The 16881-nt window shown below is 33.2% G+C and overlaps 1 protein-coding gene across 1 annotated transcript; it reads left to right on the top strand.

Annotated features, from left to right (window-relative positions):
• Positions 1-4125: 4125 nt before the first annotated feature.
• On the top strand, positions 4126-16661 carry LOC127734306 (vesicle transport protein SEC20-like). The gene is made up of 6 exons (XM_052244130.1): positions 4126-4281; positions 10722-10814; positions 14058-14149; positions 15148-15249; positions 15411-15532; positions 16431-16661. Exons 1-6 carry the CDS (start codon positions 4201-4203, stop codon positions 16616-16618), a joined length of 678 nt encoding a protein of 225 aa, XP_052100090.1. The 5' UTR covers positions 4126-4200; the 3' UTR covers positions 16619-16661.
• Positions 16662-16881: the final 220 nt, after the last annotated feature.

Genomic DNA, 16881 nt, shown 5'->3' with positions numbered 1-16881 from the left:
GTTTTGACTTTTTGATGTATATTATTGATTTTGGATCACGTTTACACTTGTTGATTGTTATATGTTGATTTACGTTATTAGTATATAAAGTATCTGAACTTAAATAAATCTTGAGTCTTCTCTGCCATAACAGTCTCCCAGAGGATCAAACTTAAACCTGAATTGCTAGTACAAAACATTGTGGTATACATAATAACATTGGTCTTCTTTTACTTAAAGGGTCCTTATACTTTAGAGTTATGGTTCATTCACTTTAGAGTTAGGGTTCATTCATGGTTATGGTTAGGTGATGTTCTAGGTTATGGTTAGGTTTTAGGGTTAGAGCTAGTGTAAGGTTTAGGTATGGGTTAGGGTTAGTTTAGTATAGCTCTATATGGTTTGGGACCCTAAAGTAAAAGAAGGCCATAACATCTGTCATCAAAATTCAGTAAAGGCATCCATCGTCTATAGTATTTGGGTTAAAGGATTAAAATAATTGCACTTACACTGGTTGAGGTCAATCAAGGTCTGTTGGTGTTTGATTTTGTTGGCAATTCACGGTACTTAGTATACACGAGGGGAACGGTGATGCATAGACACCCAACCCTCCTGTTACACATTACCAGAGTTCTTGAAAAAAAATTCACATGTCAGTTATTTGGGCTGACATTTTAGCTTTTGTTGGCCCAAACAAAATTTTGTCAGTCCAATTTTTTTCAACCAGAATGGGAAAAGATCTCCAGACTTATTAAAATATAACCATAGAGTAAGCTTTTGTTGTTGTGTATTTACTGTATACACTAATGCTAAATTCAAGTTTTTATTTAAACATCAATTAAATTCATATTATTGGTATCTCTGGATATTTCTTTAAGTCTTATTGTCACCGTTTACTGTCAATCACTCCCTGTCTCACTTTTAGCAAGTAAATTTTATTTAGAGTCGGCATAATGTAAATCGACAATAAATGTGATCTTAAGAAAGATTGTAAGGACTATATATCAGTAAATAGCACTCTCTTCCACTGTTCTGTCACTGGCTCTCCCATTTTCATTCTGTGTCCAATGTCATATCACTCTCAATCTGAGTTCCTAATTCAAACCTCTCTCACTCACTTTGTTATCATTTCCCTCTTTATGCCACATTTATTTGGCTGAGGAATGAGAGAGGCCAAGAGGCCTGGTTGTTGTTAATATACAGAACTCTGGTGTTTTATCATAGGTTAGATAGAATAAATCAGAGTGTTCTGAAAGTTTTGAAACATACTAATACAGCAATTCCTATACAGACAATAGTATGATCATAGCAATTTTACTATTGGACACCTGGACCGACAGTCAGGGGTAATACTTATACAAGTCATGTTTATTTACTTGAAGATGTAAGTAATATTTACTTGTATAAGTAAATTTGTAAGATATTTATTTTATATTCCAGGTTTGAATAATCTCCCCTGAAATTTAATTTTCTCCAAAAATGTACTTATACAAGTAATTTTTTTTTACAACCCCTTAAATTCTCAAGTTTTGGGAGGTAAAAAATTTCATGAACTTTAAAGATTATGTATTTTTTTACCTCCCAAAACTTTTATGAATAGTAAAGTCAGCTTTTAATGACAGGCAATAAAACACGCCATTAGAGCAATGTAGTCAAGAGAAATTCAAGAAAAGAAGAAAATAAGACTTTCTTACTTATAGAAGTAAAAAAATGTGAATGTCTATGGGAATTAACTCTACCTCAAAATAATTTACCTGTACCAGTTAATAAAAAACACTTGTATAAGTATTACCTCTGACTGACTGACATGTGGCCAATTTTTGTCAGACTTTTAATTTTTTTATCAGCCAAACCGATAAAGCCGACACTTTACAAGAACTCTGATTACCGCAATTCTTTAGAAAGATAAGCAATTTTTTCAGTAGATAAAATGAGCTAAATGTGTGTTAAAGTCAGTCATGTCAGTGGGTCACTAAATTCTCAAAACCAGACAAGTCAGGGGTGGATCCAGGATTTTAGGTTAGGAGGTGCAAACTTAAATTTTGGTTGATCAGAAAGAGGCGAAATTTTTTTTGAGGTAAAATTATCGAAATATTCTTTATGAAGCTGAGGACAACCTATGCTTTGCAAATTTTAGAGGGGGGCGCACGCCTGCCATGCCCCCGCCTGAATCTGCCCCTGACAATTTCTCTTTAATCTGATTCTAATATTTTTATCAAATCACGTTCCCAGTTTTAATAAACAAAGAATATTTCTTGAATTTTGATTTCATATTTTCCAGAAGCAAGCATTGAAAATGCACAAGGCATAGAAAAAGCACATTTTCAACAACAAAAAATGTATACATGTACATGTAGTACATGTAACTAATTGTATAATTTACTTTCAAAAAGTTTTTATGCTCTCAAATTGTGCATAAACAGTAGCTATTTTTAGGTCAATTTGGGTAATACCACTAACTCACTGTAAGACCTTCAACAACAGGGCAGTAGATAAAACCCTTTCCTGTCTTTTATTCCTTTTCAGGATTTTCCTAAAACATCATAAAATACATATAAAACACATAACCATGATAACAGGCGAATTTGTGAAATATATAAAAAAAATATGATAAATAAAACAAACATGTACTGATAATGTTTGAAAGCTCATCAGGTACAACCTGCTGACTGCTTCATATTAAATTTACGTAATTTTTTTTTAAAATTTGGACAGTCATTTTGGTTATCATGGTTATGACAGTACATGTACATGTATGAGTATGAATGTAATTATTTTCAATTTTGAAATTAAATCTGTTTTGAAGAAATTACCAAAAACAGTGTTGGAACTTGGAACAGAGTTTTTTGGTTCTACAAGAAATATGGTAAGTAATCAAACACTGGTTCAGATGAGAGTGCACTCTGAATCTGGGTCTGTTCGCCTCCTTTCAAGTTGCACCCACCCTGGGTCCATTTGCATCCTTTTTAAAGATTTTGTTTTTAATAATTTTTTGACCATGTTTTAGTTAAGTGTATAAAATAAAGATAAGTTTTTTTATATTGTTTTAAATTAAGTGACATACTAAAAATGTAAACAGGGTTCCTTCAGTGTTTTGTGAATTATTTTGACGAAATGAATAATGAGTAGTCATGATGATCAGGAATGGATCCAGGATTTTTGAAAGGTGGGCGTAATTCCATAAAACCAATTATATATTGCCAAAGATACCAAATGGATATCAGTCTCGTCACACTGACATTGCCACAACATTAAAAAATTATTATATATTTTGATATATACATCTAAAAAAAACATTTATTGGCAGATCATGTTTTCGTACTATGCATGCTTTTTCAATGGAAATTGTGACATCACAATGCATTCTAAATAACATGAACACCCATAATACCAGGATAATAATTTAACCTGTCTTTGAATAAAAATAGGATGCGCATGTATGGTGCAAACTAACGCAGGGGCAAACATGTAGGGTGCGAACATGTTATGGAAGCGAAATGAACCCGCACTGATGCAATCACCTGTACAAAATAGTATGCATAAATCTACAGGTTATTAGCAGTTTAGTTTATATAGTCATGATAGTAATTAGTATGAACTACAATACATCTCTTGGTCAATATAGTATATGATCTCAATCTGGTTTTCTTAATGATTCCAACATTGCTTTTATTCGCTGGATGAGTTTGATGTAACATAAAACGGAAATAGTGCTCACCTTCCCATATAAACAGCAGTTTCTTTCCACGATAGAATTTAGAAAACAACGGTCAGTGACAGTGTTGCAGAAGGACAGGTTGAAAGGTACGCACGATCTGTTATGCTTCCTCCGTTTTTGTCACTACCCAAAATTTGTATGGTAAAATATAATGTTTATTCTAAAATTTGGCATTTCTGATATTAGATGTTGCATTAGAACATAGTTTTAAATTAATTGACATGTCAACGTGGTTACTCTTCCCAGCCGGAAGTAAACATTAACGTAAGTGTCTTTTGCTTCATTTTTTTAAAAAAAATTTTTAAGAATTTTTTTTTTTAAACATTTATTTCCTTGCCTGTTTATGTTAAATCACTCTCAATGCTAGCAAATTATTATTTTGTTTCATATCATTTACTTTTTATCTTTTGCGACAATTGGCAATCGTCATTTCTAATGTTTACTTCCGGACACATGTCAAAGTTATTTTCGTTTTGAGCACAGCTGGATTTGTGTTGTATTGCTTCATGGCTGCTGAAGACATACAAGTTAGAATTTGTCTTCAAGAAATAGTGAAGTTAGATTTAGAGATCAAAGCTTGTATTCAGGTAAAGATTTTTGCTGGTCACATTACTTTACAGGAACAAAAAATTGACATAACACATTTATCTATACTCTTCTTCTTTCGGTTTTCAGTAGTCCTTCATTATCTGAAGATTATATACTGTTTTGCGCTGCATAGCCTAAATATATATTTACAAAAACACAAAAATAATTGAAAATGAATTTGGAGTGCGTAAGAATTTTAAATTGTGATTAAAACTATGTACATAGGCTAATAATGAGTTAAATGAATTTGTGGAGAACAGTTGGTGTAAGCTGTTCTCTGAAAGTGTCGACTGTGGTTACAGCGACTGTGTGGACTGGTAGTAAATTCCACTGAGTAATGGTGTACGGAAAAAATGAAAATTTATATGTATCTTTTTTAGTAGAAATGTCATGAATGTGTCTGAAAGTGAAACTATGATTTTTGCGGGTTCTACTGTCTGATGGTATGAGAATAGCAGATGGGATTGCTACGATTTGATGTACTATTTTGTAGAACATTATCAATCTTGTGCGTAGTCTTCTTTCTTGTAGCATGGGCCAGTTTAGTGAGTTTATCATGTCTGTAGGACTACTGATGTTATGGTACCTGTTACAGACATATCTGGCAGCTCGTCTTTGGACCATCTCAATTTTAGAGGTTTGTTCAGCTGTGTGAGGGTCCCATACTGAACATGAATATTCAAGCTTAGGACGAACTAATGCCAGATATGCCTGGGTTTTGATGTTCTGACATGATGTTTTTAAATTTCTTTTTAAGAAGCCCAAAGATTTGTTTCCATTAGCTATGATGTTGTCTGTATGTTTTGACCATTTAAGTTTGCTTGTAGTGTAATGCCCAGATATTTAGCTGAAGAGACTACTTCAAGTTTGCGATTGTGAAGGATATAGTCATGTTTAAACTGTTTTTTCTTTTGTGATACTGTAAGGACTGTGCATTTGTCTGGATGGAAAGCCATCAACCAGTCTTGTTCCCACCTAGCAGCTGCATCTAAATCTAACTGGAGTTCATCACAGTTACTTTGAGATTTGATGGTTTTGTAGATGATACTCACTGTCATCGGCAAACAGTCTGAGCTTACAGGATTGTAAGTATTCTGGTAGGTCATTGATGTAAACCAAGAATAATACTGGGCCCAGAACTGTGCCTTGAGGGACACCTGAGGTGACTGGAGCCAGGTCAGATGACTCTCCATCCAGGACAACTGTATGTGTTCTGTCATTTAACATGTTTAAGAAGGCAGAGACCCAGTTTAGTGTTTCATTTTGAATACCGTAATAGTTCAGTTTATAGAGAAGTCTTTTATGAGGGACTTTGTCAAATGCTTTGGCAAAGTCCATTATAATTAAGTCTGTTTGTGTGTTGTTGTTGTTATTTGCTGCAAGCTCTTGGATGAATGAAATGAGTTGGGTTTCACATGATCGTGACTGACGGAAGCCATGCTGGAGGTCATACAGTATATTGTTCTTTTCAAGGTGGTTGATGATGTGTTTGGTGATGATATGCTCCATAAGTTTACAGGAAATACTGGTCTAGTTACAATGTACCAACAGAAACAGCATATGAAGTTTCTGTGAAGTTAAGAATTCTATTTCAAGTTGGGTATAAAAAGAGAAAGGGGTACTTATAGAAGCTTAATTTTTATTCAGATGATAATAAGAGGCAGGTATTACTAAGTCTGTATAAACATGATATAAATAACTGTTTAAATACTGGTTTTTAAAGCAATTGCTTTTATGTCATCGCGTATGGCCATCTTTGTGACGCAAATCAGAGACTCCGCCCAGATCAAGCCATAGTATTTTGTTAAACAGGCTCCTGGTCTGTCATTCTTAAACACCTATGTATGTTTTCTAATGCAATACATGGCTTGAAACTTTTGAAAAACGTTAGTGGATTTAAGAGGTTTCAGCATATGTTCTTGTAGATGTATTTTTGTATTTAGGGGGACAACCGTTTGACTATCAAAAAACATAGAAGTCCGAGTGAAAAAAAGTGCATTTTTATACCTGCGATTCCGTTCTCCTTTCGTACGATGTTTCAACAAAATATCGAATCATTTCAGTTGTTGATTTAGTATTGAAAATTTTACTGAATTATCTCTCATTAAATACGGTTTTATATGTTTAATTGGTGTTTCTCTAAGAAAGAGGCCAGGTGCTCTTGTTCATTCATAAAATTATCATTCATTCATAAATTTATCGTAAAATCAAAATCACTACACTGGTTATACGTGGTGTCAAATGATTACCTGCAATCTAAAAATAGACAAACTTAACTGACCTATTTTGTTGATTTGTTTGCGCAAATAATTTAGCGGAACGAAACCCTTGTTAAAAACACATAACAATAAGTTTGTTTTCCTTTTTTGTCATAACTCAGTAAGATTTATCGACCAATTTGCTAATGAAATGGACCTGTCAAAATCAAAACGTGATAGATGCCAAGTCCAGGGGCATGTTTTTTTTTTTTCGGTAGTGAGCCAGAAGATGTCCATTTCTGTTTTTTTTGAATAGGGAAGATCTTTTGGCTCTCTCCCACCTCTTCTTTTTTGATAGGTAGTTTAGACGGTAGAGTCACATAACAAACATGGCGTCGTTTAGTCTAAATGACATTAATAAACTTATGAATGCAGATATATTAGAATGTGAGCTGTGTTATAAACGTTTTTATGGTATGACAGTCTTAGTAGGACATCCCTGTAGGACGATAAGCTGGACAATAACAGTTAAGGGACGACTATTTGATATTCTAGGGAAGGGATTTTGATTGATTGGTGTTTAACGCTACTTTCAACACTAAGTTGGGCTATTCCGTGGTGGTCAGTTTAAATTTATAGATGAAGGATGTGGAAGGGAAGAGGGCATTATTAACTTTTTTAATCTGTCGCTAATTATGCCTATTTTTCAGCTCTTACCAGGCAACCATATGAAATCCTCCTGTCCCCCACCCCAATAAATGAATAAATATCAAATGGTTTTTCTTCTTATTTAACACAAGTTTAAATTGATGGATTGTTTTTGCTAATTTTTAACGCCCAGTGACAAATATGTCATGCATGTTGAGGACTCGGTTCAGGAAAGCACGAGTTTAAAAGTCAGGTATATAATATAAAAACGAAGAGATGTATGATTGCTAATGAGGCAACTATCCACCGGAGTTAAAATATGAAGTGGAAGTAAGCAATTATAGGCAATCGTAATTGAGGCCTTCAACAATGACAAAACCGGATACTGTATTAAAAGTCGTCTATAAGAGGCCCGACGTGAAAAGTGTGAGAAACAATTCAAACGAAAAAACTAACGGCCTAATTATACATAACAAAATATAATTTACAAAATATCAAATATGAGTCGAGGCATGAACCAACGACAACCACTAAACTATAGGCTCCTGACTTGGGACAGGCACACAAAGAATATGGCAGGGTTGATATAAAAACGAAGATTGCCAATGAGACAACCCTCCACAAGAGACCAAATGACACAGCAATTAACAGCTATAGGTCACCGTACGGCCTTCAACAATAAGCAAAGCCCATACCGCATAGTCAGCTATAAAAGGCCCCGAAATCACAAATGTAAAACAATTCAAATGAGAAAACTAATGGTCTAATTAATGTACAAAAAAATGAACGAAAAACAAATATGTAACACAGCAACAAACGACAACCACTAAATTACAGGCTCCTGACATGGGACAGGCACATACATACAGAATGTGGCGGGGTTAAACATGTTAAAGGGATCCGGCCCAACCCACCCCCTAACCTGGGACAGTGGTGTAACAGTACAAGAACATGTTTGTGAGCGCTCAACCCTTCCTAAGCTGGGACATCGGTGTAAAGGTAAAATATAAGAACAACCTGCACAAATCAATTGCAATTAGATTAACTCAAAAGATCGGCACGAGACACACAAAAAAAACTTACATTAAGACAAAAGACACAAAGCACCGAAATAAGAGTATTTGCAATTACTGGAAGTTTGTTCAAAGCTAATTACAACTAGTACTGAAATAAATCTTGTTCTCCCAGACTGAAGTATCAATCATTACACAACCAACGGATTTATTAAAAAAAAAAGAAAAAAAACAGTCTGAGAAATATCTGGTATACATTGTATACTTGCATATTGATACATATACAATGATATTTTTTGAAAAGTGGTGGTCCGAAGCTTTTGACCATCGAAATTTTGCAATAGAAATAATAGTTAGGACCAGAAGATTTGAACTTTTGTTTTATTGATCTTCCGTAGAATATCTCCAGAAGAGGTCCAGATTCATTTTTTTGGACTCTTCACCAGAAGACATTCTAGAGATGTGCAGAAGAGACCAATAAAACAAGCTCCAGCTGAAGAGATATTTACAATTTGGAATTTTCTAGTTTCATAGATTGAAAAAAAGTATGTCCTTTTGGATATCATAATCAAAACTGGGTATGCATGACAAATGATGAAACCATTATCCTCGTCTTTCCAGTGGACGAGTCTACTACGTGTGTTGACACTCGATGGTCCACCGTGTTTGCAATTTTATTTCACATGTTTTCGAAATATTGAAGATCATTTTTCGCAATGTTTCCTGAAAATTGATAAATATCAAAGCAACGAAGAGCTGTTTGTTCTTGTTCGTATAATGACGATTTAATGTCATGTTTGTCTGTGATGACCCCCCTTTTCGGGATTGCATGAGAATGACACATATCAACTGAGCAATAATGTTTGGGACTTAGTTTTAAGAAATGAAAACAAAGTAACATTATGAAAATATTTTTAGTAAGCTGAAATATATATTTATTTTTTACATGTTTATGTCTTGTAAGATATTTTATTTCTTTCACGTTTTTCAACATTTGCGTCTGGAAAGTTGAAATGTTTTAATTGAATGGTTAAATTTAAATTAATTATGATAATTGATAAAATTAAATCAATAAAGGAAATTGCCCAGTTACAAACACTACCAGGGGATAATTTCTTTTTGAGTTATATGTTTCAGCAGGGACTTTCTGTACTATTAGTATAGAAAGTCCCTGGTTTCAGCACATGTAAATGTGACCCCAACTTTAGCCTGGTAAATGTGTTGTCTCCTTGTGAAATATAAAACATATCAAAAATGACTTTCTGCTAAAGTCTTTTATTGATATAAAGTTAAAACCTTCTAACTTCTCACTAGACAACACTCCTGTCAGGTTTAATTCTTATATATATGTGGATGAAAAAGTCCCCAAAACATTAACATGGCAGCAATTGCTTTTACAGCCTTTAAGGCTTTGATTGAAGATTAATAATACAGTAAACTGATTTTGAATCTTTAGTATTATTAAGGCCACCATTTATTTATACATTTTACAAATTATGATATTTAAAGGGCATTAGCTGTCAAATTCATGTTCACCAATTTGACGCACGTTCTCATATTTGATTTATAACATACTAAAATGTGTATCCAAATTATAAAAAGTCCAAAATAATGACCATGCATGTACTCGATAATATGTGCAAGTATTTCGTGTGTATTTTAGTCTAGACGTCATCTTAATAACCATCGAGGTGACCTCCGAAGACTGCTCACAGTCATATAACCCAATATAAACATAAATATAGATATAAATAGATAGCGAACTTGTGCAATTGAATTTTTTTTGGTCTGTTTAATTTCATATTAAAGGTTATAGAAATATGTTAATCATCAGTTTTACCTGTATGAGAATGCGTTTTTTGTGGATAGATTAAGTCAACCAAATGGTTTATCCTTGTTTCACTTTCAATGTTTACATTCTTTTGCTTTTAAGAGCTGAACACGCCTAGTTCATACGTAACCCATTTCTAGCTAAGGGGTTAAATTGCAGGCAAAATTCCCAGTCTAATTTCCTGTGAAAAAGTAACTGAATTACGGAAACGTATCCGAAGTTGGTCCTAGTGTTAGGAATTTTATATGTGACATGGTTTTCAATGTAAACAAAAAAAGAAAAGTTTAATTAATAACATAATTGATGGGTGGTTGCTTTACTCAGCCTCAACAAAAAAAGAAAAGTTTAATTAAAAACATAATTGATTGGTGGTTGCTTTACTCAGCCTCAACAAAAAAAGAAAAGTTTAATTAAAAACATAATTGATTGGTGGTTGCTTTACTCAGCCTCAGCACAAAAAGGCTATAACACGGCAAATAAAAACATACTAATTTATACCTACAAAAAACGAATATACAAAGTTGTCTTATTACTGATCTTTGTTCATATACAAAAATCTGCCTGATTGATCTGAGGTGAGTTTCTCCAGAGAACTCATTTTGTTTGCTATTTATAAATCCAACTTTTTCCATACTACTAAACATAGACTTTGCATGTTTTAGTTGTCTATTTATTGATAAATGTATGTTGTAGATTCTTGAGCATGTACATGTCTTTGAAGTGGTTCTGGAATTTTTTTACTATTTCAGGATATACGAACACAAGCAGATTCCAGGGAAGCATTAGAAGATATTAATACTGAAATAAGGGGTAAACTCCGTAAACTACGCAAGAAGATCGAGGTAACTTATAAATGGCATTATGAATAAAAATAGATATGCATTCTGTTATACATGTACTTGTACATTTGTTTTTCTAATTGACTTGTGTAAATGATCTATGTCTACAGATCATTTTTGCATTTTATTGTTTTGAAATATATTGTTTCTTTTCTGACAGTCACAAGTTAAACTTATTGATCAAATTTTATCCTCAAACTTGTATTTAGAATAAAAGAAAGGGATATTAGAATAACAAATTTAAGCCTGGTCAAAGGAGATTGAAAATGGATGAAACTGTCAAACTGACAATTTTAGAGAATTCAATCATAGTGATTTTAAAACAACCCGACAATATTTCTTATAAACTTATGAAGTTAATGACTAGAAGTATCTAAAAATGTGACTAATATTCTGAGAGTATAGCGATCAAATGCTTTATATTATGCAGATATAAAGAATAACTTTACATTATATTAAACATGACTATCTTAATAAGATAAAACAAAGAACTTAAACAAGAAACATGATATATTTTAGATAAAGAAAAGAACTTAACGAAGTATTTAACAAGAATTAACCTAGATGTAGATTAATGATTTCACTTTAATGATAAATGTGTGAGGTGCATTTTATGCTAATATATAGATATAAGAAGATGTGGTATGAGTGCCAATGAGACAACTCTTCATCCAAGTCACAATTTGTAAAAGTAAACCATTATAGGTCAAAGTACGGCCTTCAACACGGAGCCTTGGCTCACACAGAACAGCAAGCTATAAAGGGCCCCAAAAATGACGTATAAAACCATTTAAATAGGAAAACCAACGGTCTAATCTATATAAAAAATGAGAAAGGAGAAACACTTATGAACCACATCAACAAACGACAACCACTAAACATCAGGTTCCTAACTTAGGACGTTTTAATAGGCGCCAACCTTCACCCTACCTGAAACAATAGTGTAACATCACAACATAGAAAGACACACTATAAAATATCAATTGAAATGGCTTAACTCAAAAGACATATTAACAAAAACAAGTGAACATACAATGAATGAATAAATTTGATCTATGACACAATGTAAATACAAAATTAATAAAACAAGAGAGTTAGATGTTTAACAATATCAGAAAGACAACCATAACCTTAATATGCTAATTTCATCTCTCTATTATTATCAAAGTACAGTCCTTAAATCTAAATTTTTTATATTCAGTTATATCTGACTTGAAATTATTGTTTGCACTACCTCGAACTGATGTTTGGATGTAAGAGTCATCCAGTCACAAAATTTTTTTTTAAAGAGTAAAACCGTTGTAAATTTATAAATACATGAAGTTTAAGAGTCATTGGGATTGGGTTGGTCAGGCTGTGACAAACGATTGTCATTTTGGGATATTTTTTTTTATCTGAATCATGCTTTGGGACTCAACTTTTTAGCTCACCGGGGCCCCTTTGGGCCCCGTGTGAGCTTATGCCATCACTTGGCGTCCGTCGTCATCCATCGTCTGTCATCGTAAACTATTTAAAAAATCTTCTCCTCTGAACTACTGGGCCAAATACCTTCAAACTTTAACTAAATGTTCCTTAGGGTATCTAGTTTATAAATTGTATCAGAAGTTTTGATCCATCGACAAACATGGCCGCCATGGCTAAAAATAGAACATAGGGGTCAAATGCAGTTTTTGGCTTGTATCTCAAAAACTAAAGCTTTTAGAGCAAATCTGACACGTGTAAAATTATTTAATTGGTCAAGATCTATCAGCCCTGAAATTATCAGACGAATCGAACAACCCATTGTTGGGTTGCTGCCACCGAATTGGTAGTTTTAACAAAATTTTGCAGTTTTTTGTTATTATTTTAAATATTATTAAAGATATATATAAACTGTAAGCAGCAATAATGTTCAGCAAAGTAAGATCTACAAAAAAGTTAATATGACCAAAATTGTCAATTGATCCCTTAAGGAGTTATTGCCCTTTAAAGACAATTTTACACGATTTGTTCACCAAGTTTGCTAACATTTAAATATCTTCTCCTCTGAAATACAGGTGAGCGATTCAGGCTCTTGAGAGCCTCTTGTTTGTGGTGCCATATCAAAAAGACCTTCTATTTGCAGGGGCATTTCTAGGATATTTGAAAGAGGGGGTGTATAATGACCTTTTTTTGAGCATAAAAACATTAAATAATTGTGAAATGCACTCATGTAACAGTTCCTGACTTGGAGCATGTATATTTTATAGTTAAAGTGTCAGGGTTTGACATTTTGCCGAATTCTCTCCATTAATTGTCTATAGTATATTAAAATGATTGGATGGATCTTAACAGCAGTAGACCAATAATGAGAAATTCCAAATTCTAGGGTATAAGGCATTACTTAACATTTCAATAGTCCTAGGCTAGAATTTTATGAACGGGAGGCGAAATTACGGTTGCCCTGGTAGAGGGTCTATTGGGAAGCTCAGAAGCTCCTGGATTTCAACAATTTAACATCAAATTATGAAGTAGCCAGACTGATAAATATCTCTCTATTTTAGATTAAGTTCTGGTTTCGTTGAACGACACACATGATACAAGACAAACAAACACTGAAGTATAGAGTTCTTTCGTTCTAAATATTGTAGGCTTTAATATGGAATACATGATTGAATATGAAAAATTGACGTCATTGTACTACAGTACTAAATTAAAGCAATCATGTCACTGTCTAGTTCCGATAGGTGGTATATGGTACATAAATAAATATGGTGCTTGAACTTCATGGCATAATGTAGGTCAATGTCACTTAGTTACTCACTAATGGATATTGAAACAATATGATACTACCAAAGGCTAACCAGATGGGAAGTAAAAATGCTATACCAAATATACATGTTACTAGTATAAATGTACCTTAACACAAAACCTAAAATGAACATAGAAATACTGACGGACTCTCATGTAAGACTAGAGTGGATTCATTAGAACCATTTCAGAGTGTGTGTTTAATTAATGAATATGATAAATTGCCATATTCAATACAATATTAGATTACGATAGTTTTTTTGTTTTTTTTTTAAAAGGGGGGGTGTACGCCCATTACGCCCTCACCTGGACCCGCCCCTGATTTGGATACAGAAAAAGAACCCTTTACACACTAAAATTTGTAATACTGTTAAAGTTTGTTATTATATGGGACCAAACTGAGTTTATAATAGACAAGATGATTTCATAATTTAATTTGAAAATTGAACTGAAACTACTATGTTTGATCTTTTTTAGGATCTAGAAAGACTTGCTAATGAACAGGACAGAGAAGAGGATAGAATTACCTTATTACATGATGTTGGCAACCACAAACAACAACTTACTAAGTATGTCACAGTGTGTTATAATACTAACCATTCAGGAATCTGATGTTCAGTAGTTGTCGTTTGTTGATGTGGTTCATAAGTGTTTCTCGTTTCTCGTTTTTTATATAGATTAGACCGTTGGTTTTCCCGTTTGAATGGTTTTACACTAGTAATTTTTTGGGGCCCTTTATAGCTTACTGTTTGGTGTGAGCCAAGGCTCCGTGTTGAAGTCCATACTGTGACCTATAATGGTTTACTTTTATAAATTTTGACTTGGATGGAGAGTTGTCTCATTGGCACTCATACCACATCTTCTTATATCTATGTGTTTACAAAGTTTCATCCAAATTGTCATTTTTGTACCCACCTGTCAAGTGTATGTGATACTTTTAGTAAATCCTTCATCTTAAAGACTTTCAACATAAAATCATTCATGATCAGTAAAGCAGGCAAGACATTTCAGTATGTACTCTCTTGTTATTTAATTCAGAGCTGTTTAAAAAAAGACAGTAGTTAAAATCAGAAATGCTCAGGTGAAACTCTAGCAAATCTGTCACTTTCATAAGGAATTTTCACCTATAAAGTAGTTTTTGATAAAATATAAATTGAACGGTTCAGATATTAGAAAACTGGCTAACACATGAAGCCATGATTAAGGGTTTGTACTATAAATCTATATAAAGGCTGACAAACACTCTATCCTAACAATCCATATACTGCCTATTAGATATGATGTTAAAACTTACTGAGTTTGTTTGTAATAGGGAGGTTTTTATACCCCTGCTGTAGTGGAAGCGGCATTAAGGTTTACCCTTGTACGTCCGTACATCCCGAAATTGGTTTCAGTTCTCTAACTTTAGTTTGCCTTAACCAAATGTTATGAAACTTATACACAATGCTTATTAACACAAAATATAAATAAACACAGATTAGTTACAAATATTTAAATTATGAGGTTTTCACCTTTTTTTTGTTGTATATAAATGTACACATTACATGAATATAATACAATTTTTCAGTACTGTATCAACACTTAGGCAGTCGAACCTGTCAGCTCAGCTTGCAATCGATCGATCAGAAAAAGACCAGCTTTTAAATGGAGGCACAGGACTCCGGAAGAGGTAAAATTCTGCCTAACTTAAGCATAAATCTAAAGTTTATTCTTTACATTGAACCTTTTCTCTGAAAACTATGATTAATTTATTAGATTTTGACTCCGTGAAAAATATATACCTGTAGTCTGATACTATAACAGATGAACCAGTAATTTTATGATTTACAGAGGTGGTAACAGTAAAGAAGGACTGGCTAAAGTGGCTTCAGATATAACAGAAAATTTAATGACCCTGAATCGAAAGATTGCTGACCAAGTGAAACAAAGTGAAAGTACAAAATCTACACTGTGTAAGTTATTTCTGAAAAAAAGTATTAAAGAAAGTGCCATACAAAGATATTAACATACATATTGTGGATTTCAAGTTGACTCAAGGGACTGCCTTAATTTGTTGTAAGGTGTAGCTCTTCCTTACATCACAGAAGACAGTGGCGGATCTAGAAATTTTCATAAGTGGGGGCCTACTGACTGCCTAAGAGGGGGCCCGCTCTAGTCATGCTTCAGTGATTCCCTATATAATCAACCAAATTTTTCCCAAAAAGGGGGGCCCGGGCCCCCTCCCCCCCCCCCCCTAAATCCGCCTCTGGAAGACTTTCCAGCTTCTTCAAGGTTAAGAACAGCAATAAAACCACTGCTACTTTTGTATATTGGTTATTTTCAAATATTTCATTGGTTTGTTACAACCACTTCTTATCCTTTCATGAATGACACAACTTTAATATGCAGTACTGACCTTCAATTCTGCAGTTGTATGCTGGACACAGATGCCATTTGATGTTGATTGAACATTAACATCTTAATATTGTTCAATGTTTTGATTTATAATTAATTTTATTATATAACTTGGAAAATTTTAATATGTGTGAGGTATCACGAAATTCAGTATGTCTGTTGTAAGAAAAAAGGTAATTAGGAAGTTGAACTGTGAGCTACACTTCTTGAAAGTTAAGGTTAAAAGTACATTAATGGACAATCTCTTGGTTCTTTTGAAATTCTACTGCAACTTGAGCATGTGGAACTGAATCTTAATATACAAAAGGATATATATTAGATTTACTTCCAGAATTATAGTGATTTAAACATGCTATCCTTAATTTATCTGTGTACATAAACCATACACATGATGGTGTCATCATATAATTAAATCATTTCAAATGCTAAAACCTTTACATTTTTCTTTTGTTTCAGTGAAGTCTTCAACAACTATCACCAGTACACAAGAAGAAATGAAATCTATGGGAGGTCATATAAAGAATTCACAGAGACTTATAACAAAATATTCTAGAAGACAGTTTACAGACAAACTACTTATTTTCTTAGCATTAGTGTTTTTCTTTGTGACAGTTCTATATATTATGAAGAAGAGAATATGGTAGCGTCTATAGTGTATTTATTTAATAAATTGTTTTTAATTTTAAATGTTAATATAAAGTTGTCCATACAGTGTTCTATGTAAAACATATACACATTTGCTGACATTGCAAGTATAGTTTGGCTGTGTATTGATAACTATTGATGATAGAATTAATAAATTTGTGAGGTGAACTTCTTGGTTAAATGAATGCAATAGGCGAGTTCACATTCAAATCTTCTAGAGGAAGAATTTATTAATTTTTCAGTAGAATTTCTCTATTGAATG

Source organism: Mytilus californianus, unplaced genomic scaffold (genome assembly GCF_021869535.1).
Source record: "Mytilus californianus isolate M0D057914Y unplaced genomic scaffold, xbMytCali1.0.p SCAF_3, whole genome shotgun sequence".
In the NCBI taxonomy this organism is placed as follows: Eukaryota; Metazoa; Mollusca; class Bivalvia; order Mytilida; family Mytilidae; genus Mytilus; species Mytilus californianus.
This window is presented reverse-complemented; position numbering and strand designations above follow the sequence as displayed.

Bases quoted from the DNA above. Each gene is read 5' to 3' on its own strand.
- LOC127734306 (XM_052244130.1), top strand. From the start codon at position 4,201: ATGGCTGCTGAAGACATACAAGTTAGAATTTGTCTTCAAGAAATAGTG. The intron at 15,250-15,410 runs GTAAAATTCTGC...TATGATTTACAG, and splicing joins GGCACAGGACTCCGGAAGAG to AGGTGGTAACAGTAAAGAAG. The intron at 15,533-16,430 runs GTAAGTTATTTC...CTTTTGTTTCAG, and splicing joins AAGTACAAAATCTACACTGT to TGAAGTCTTCAACAACTATC.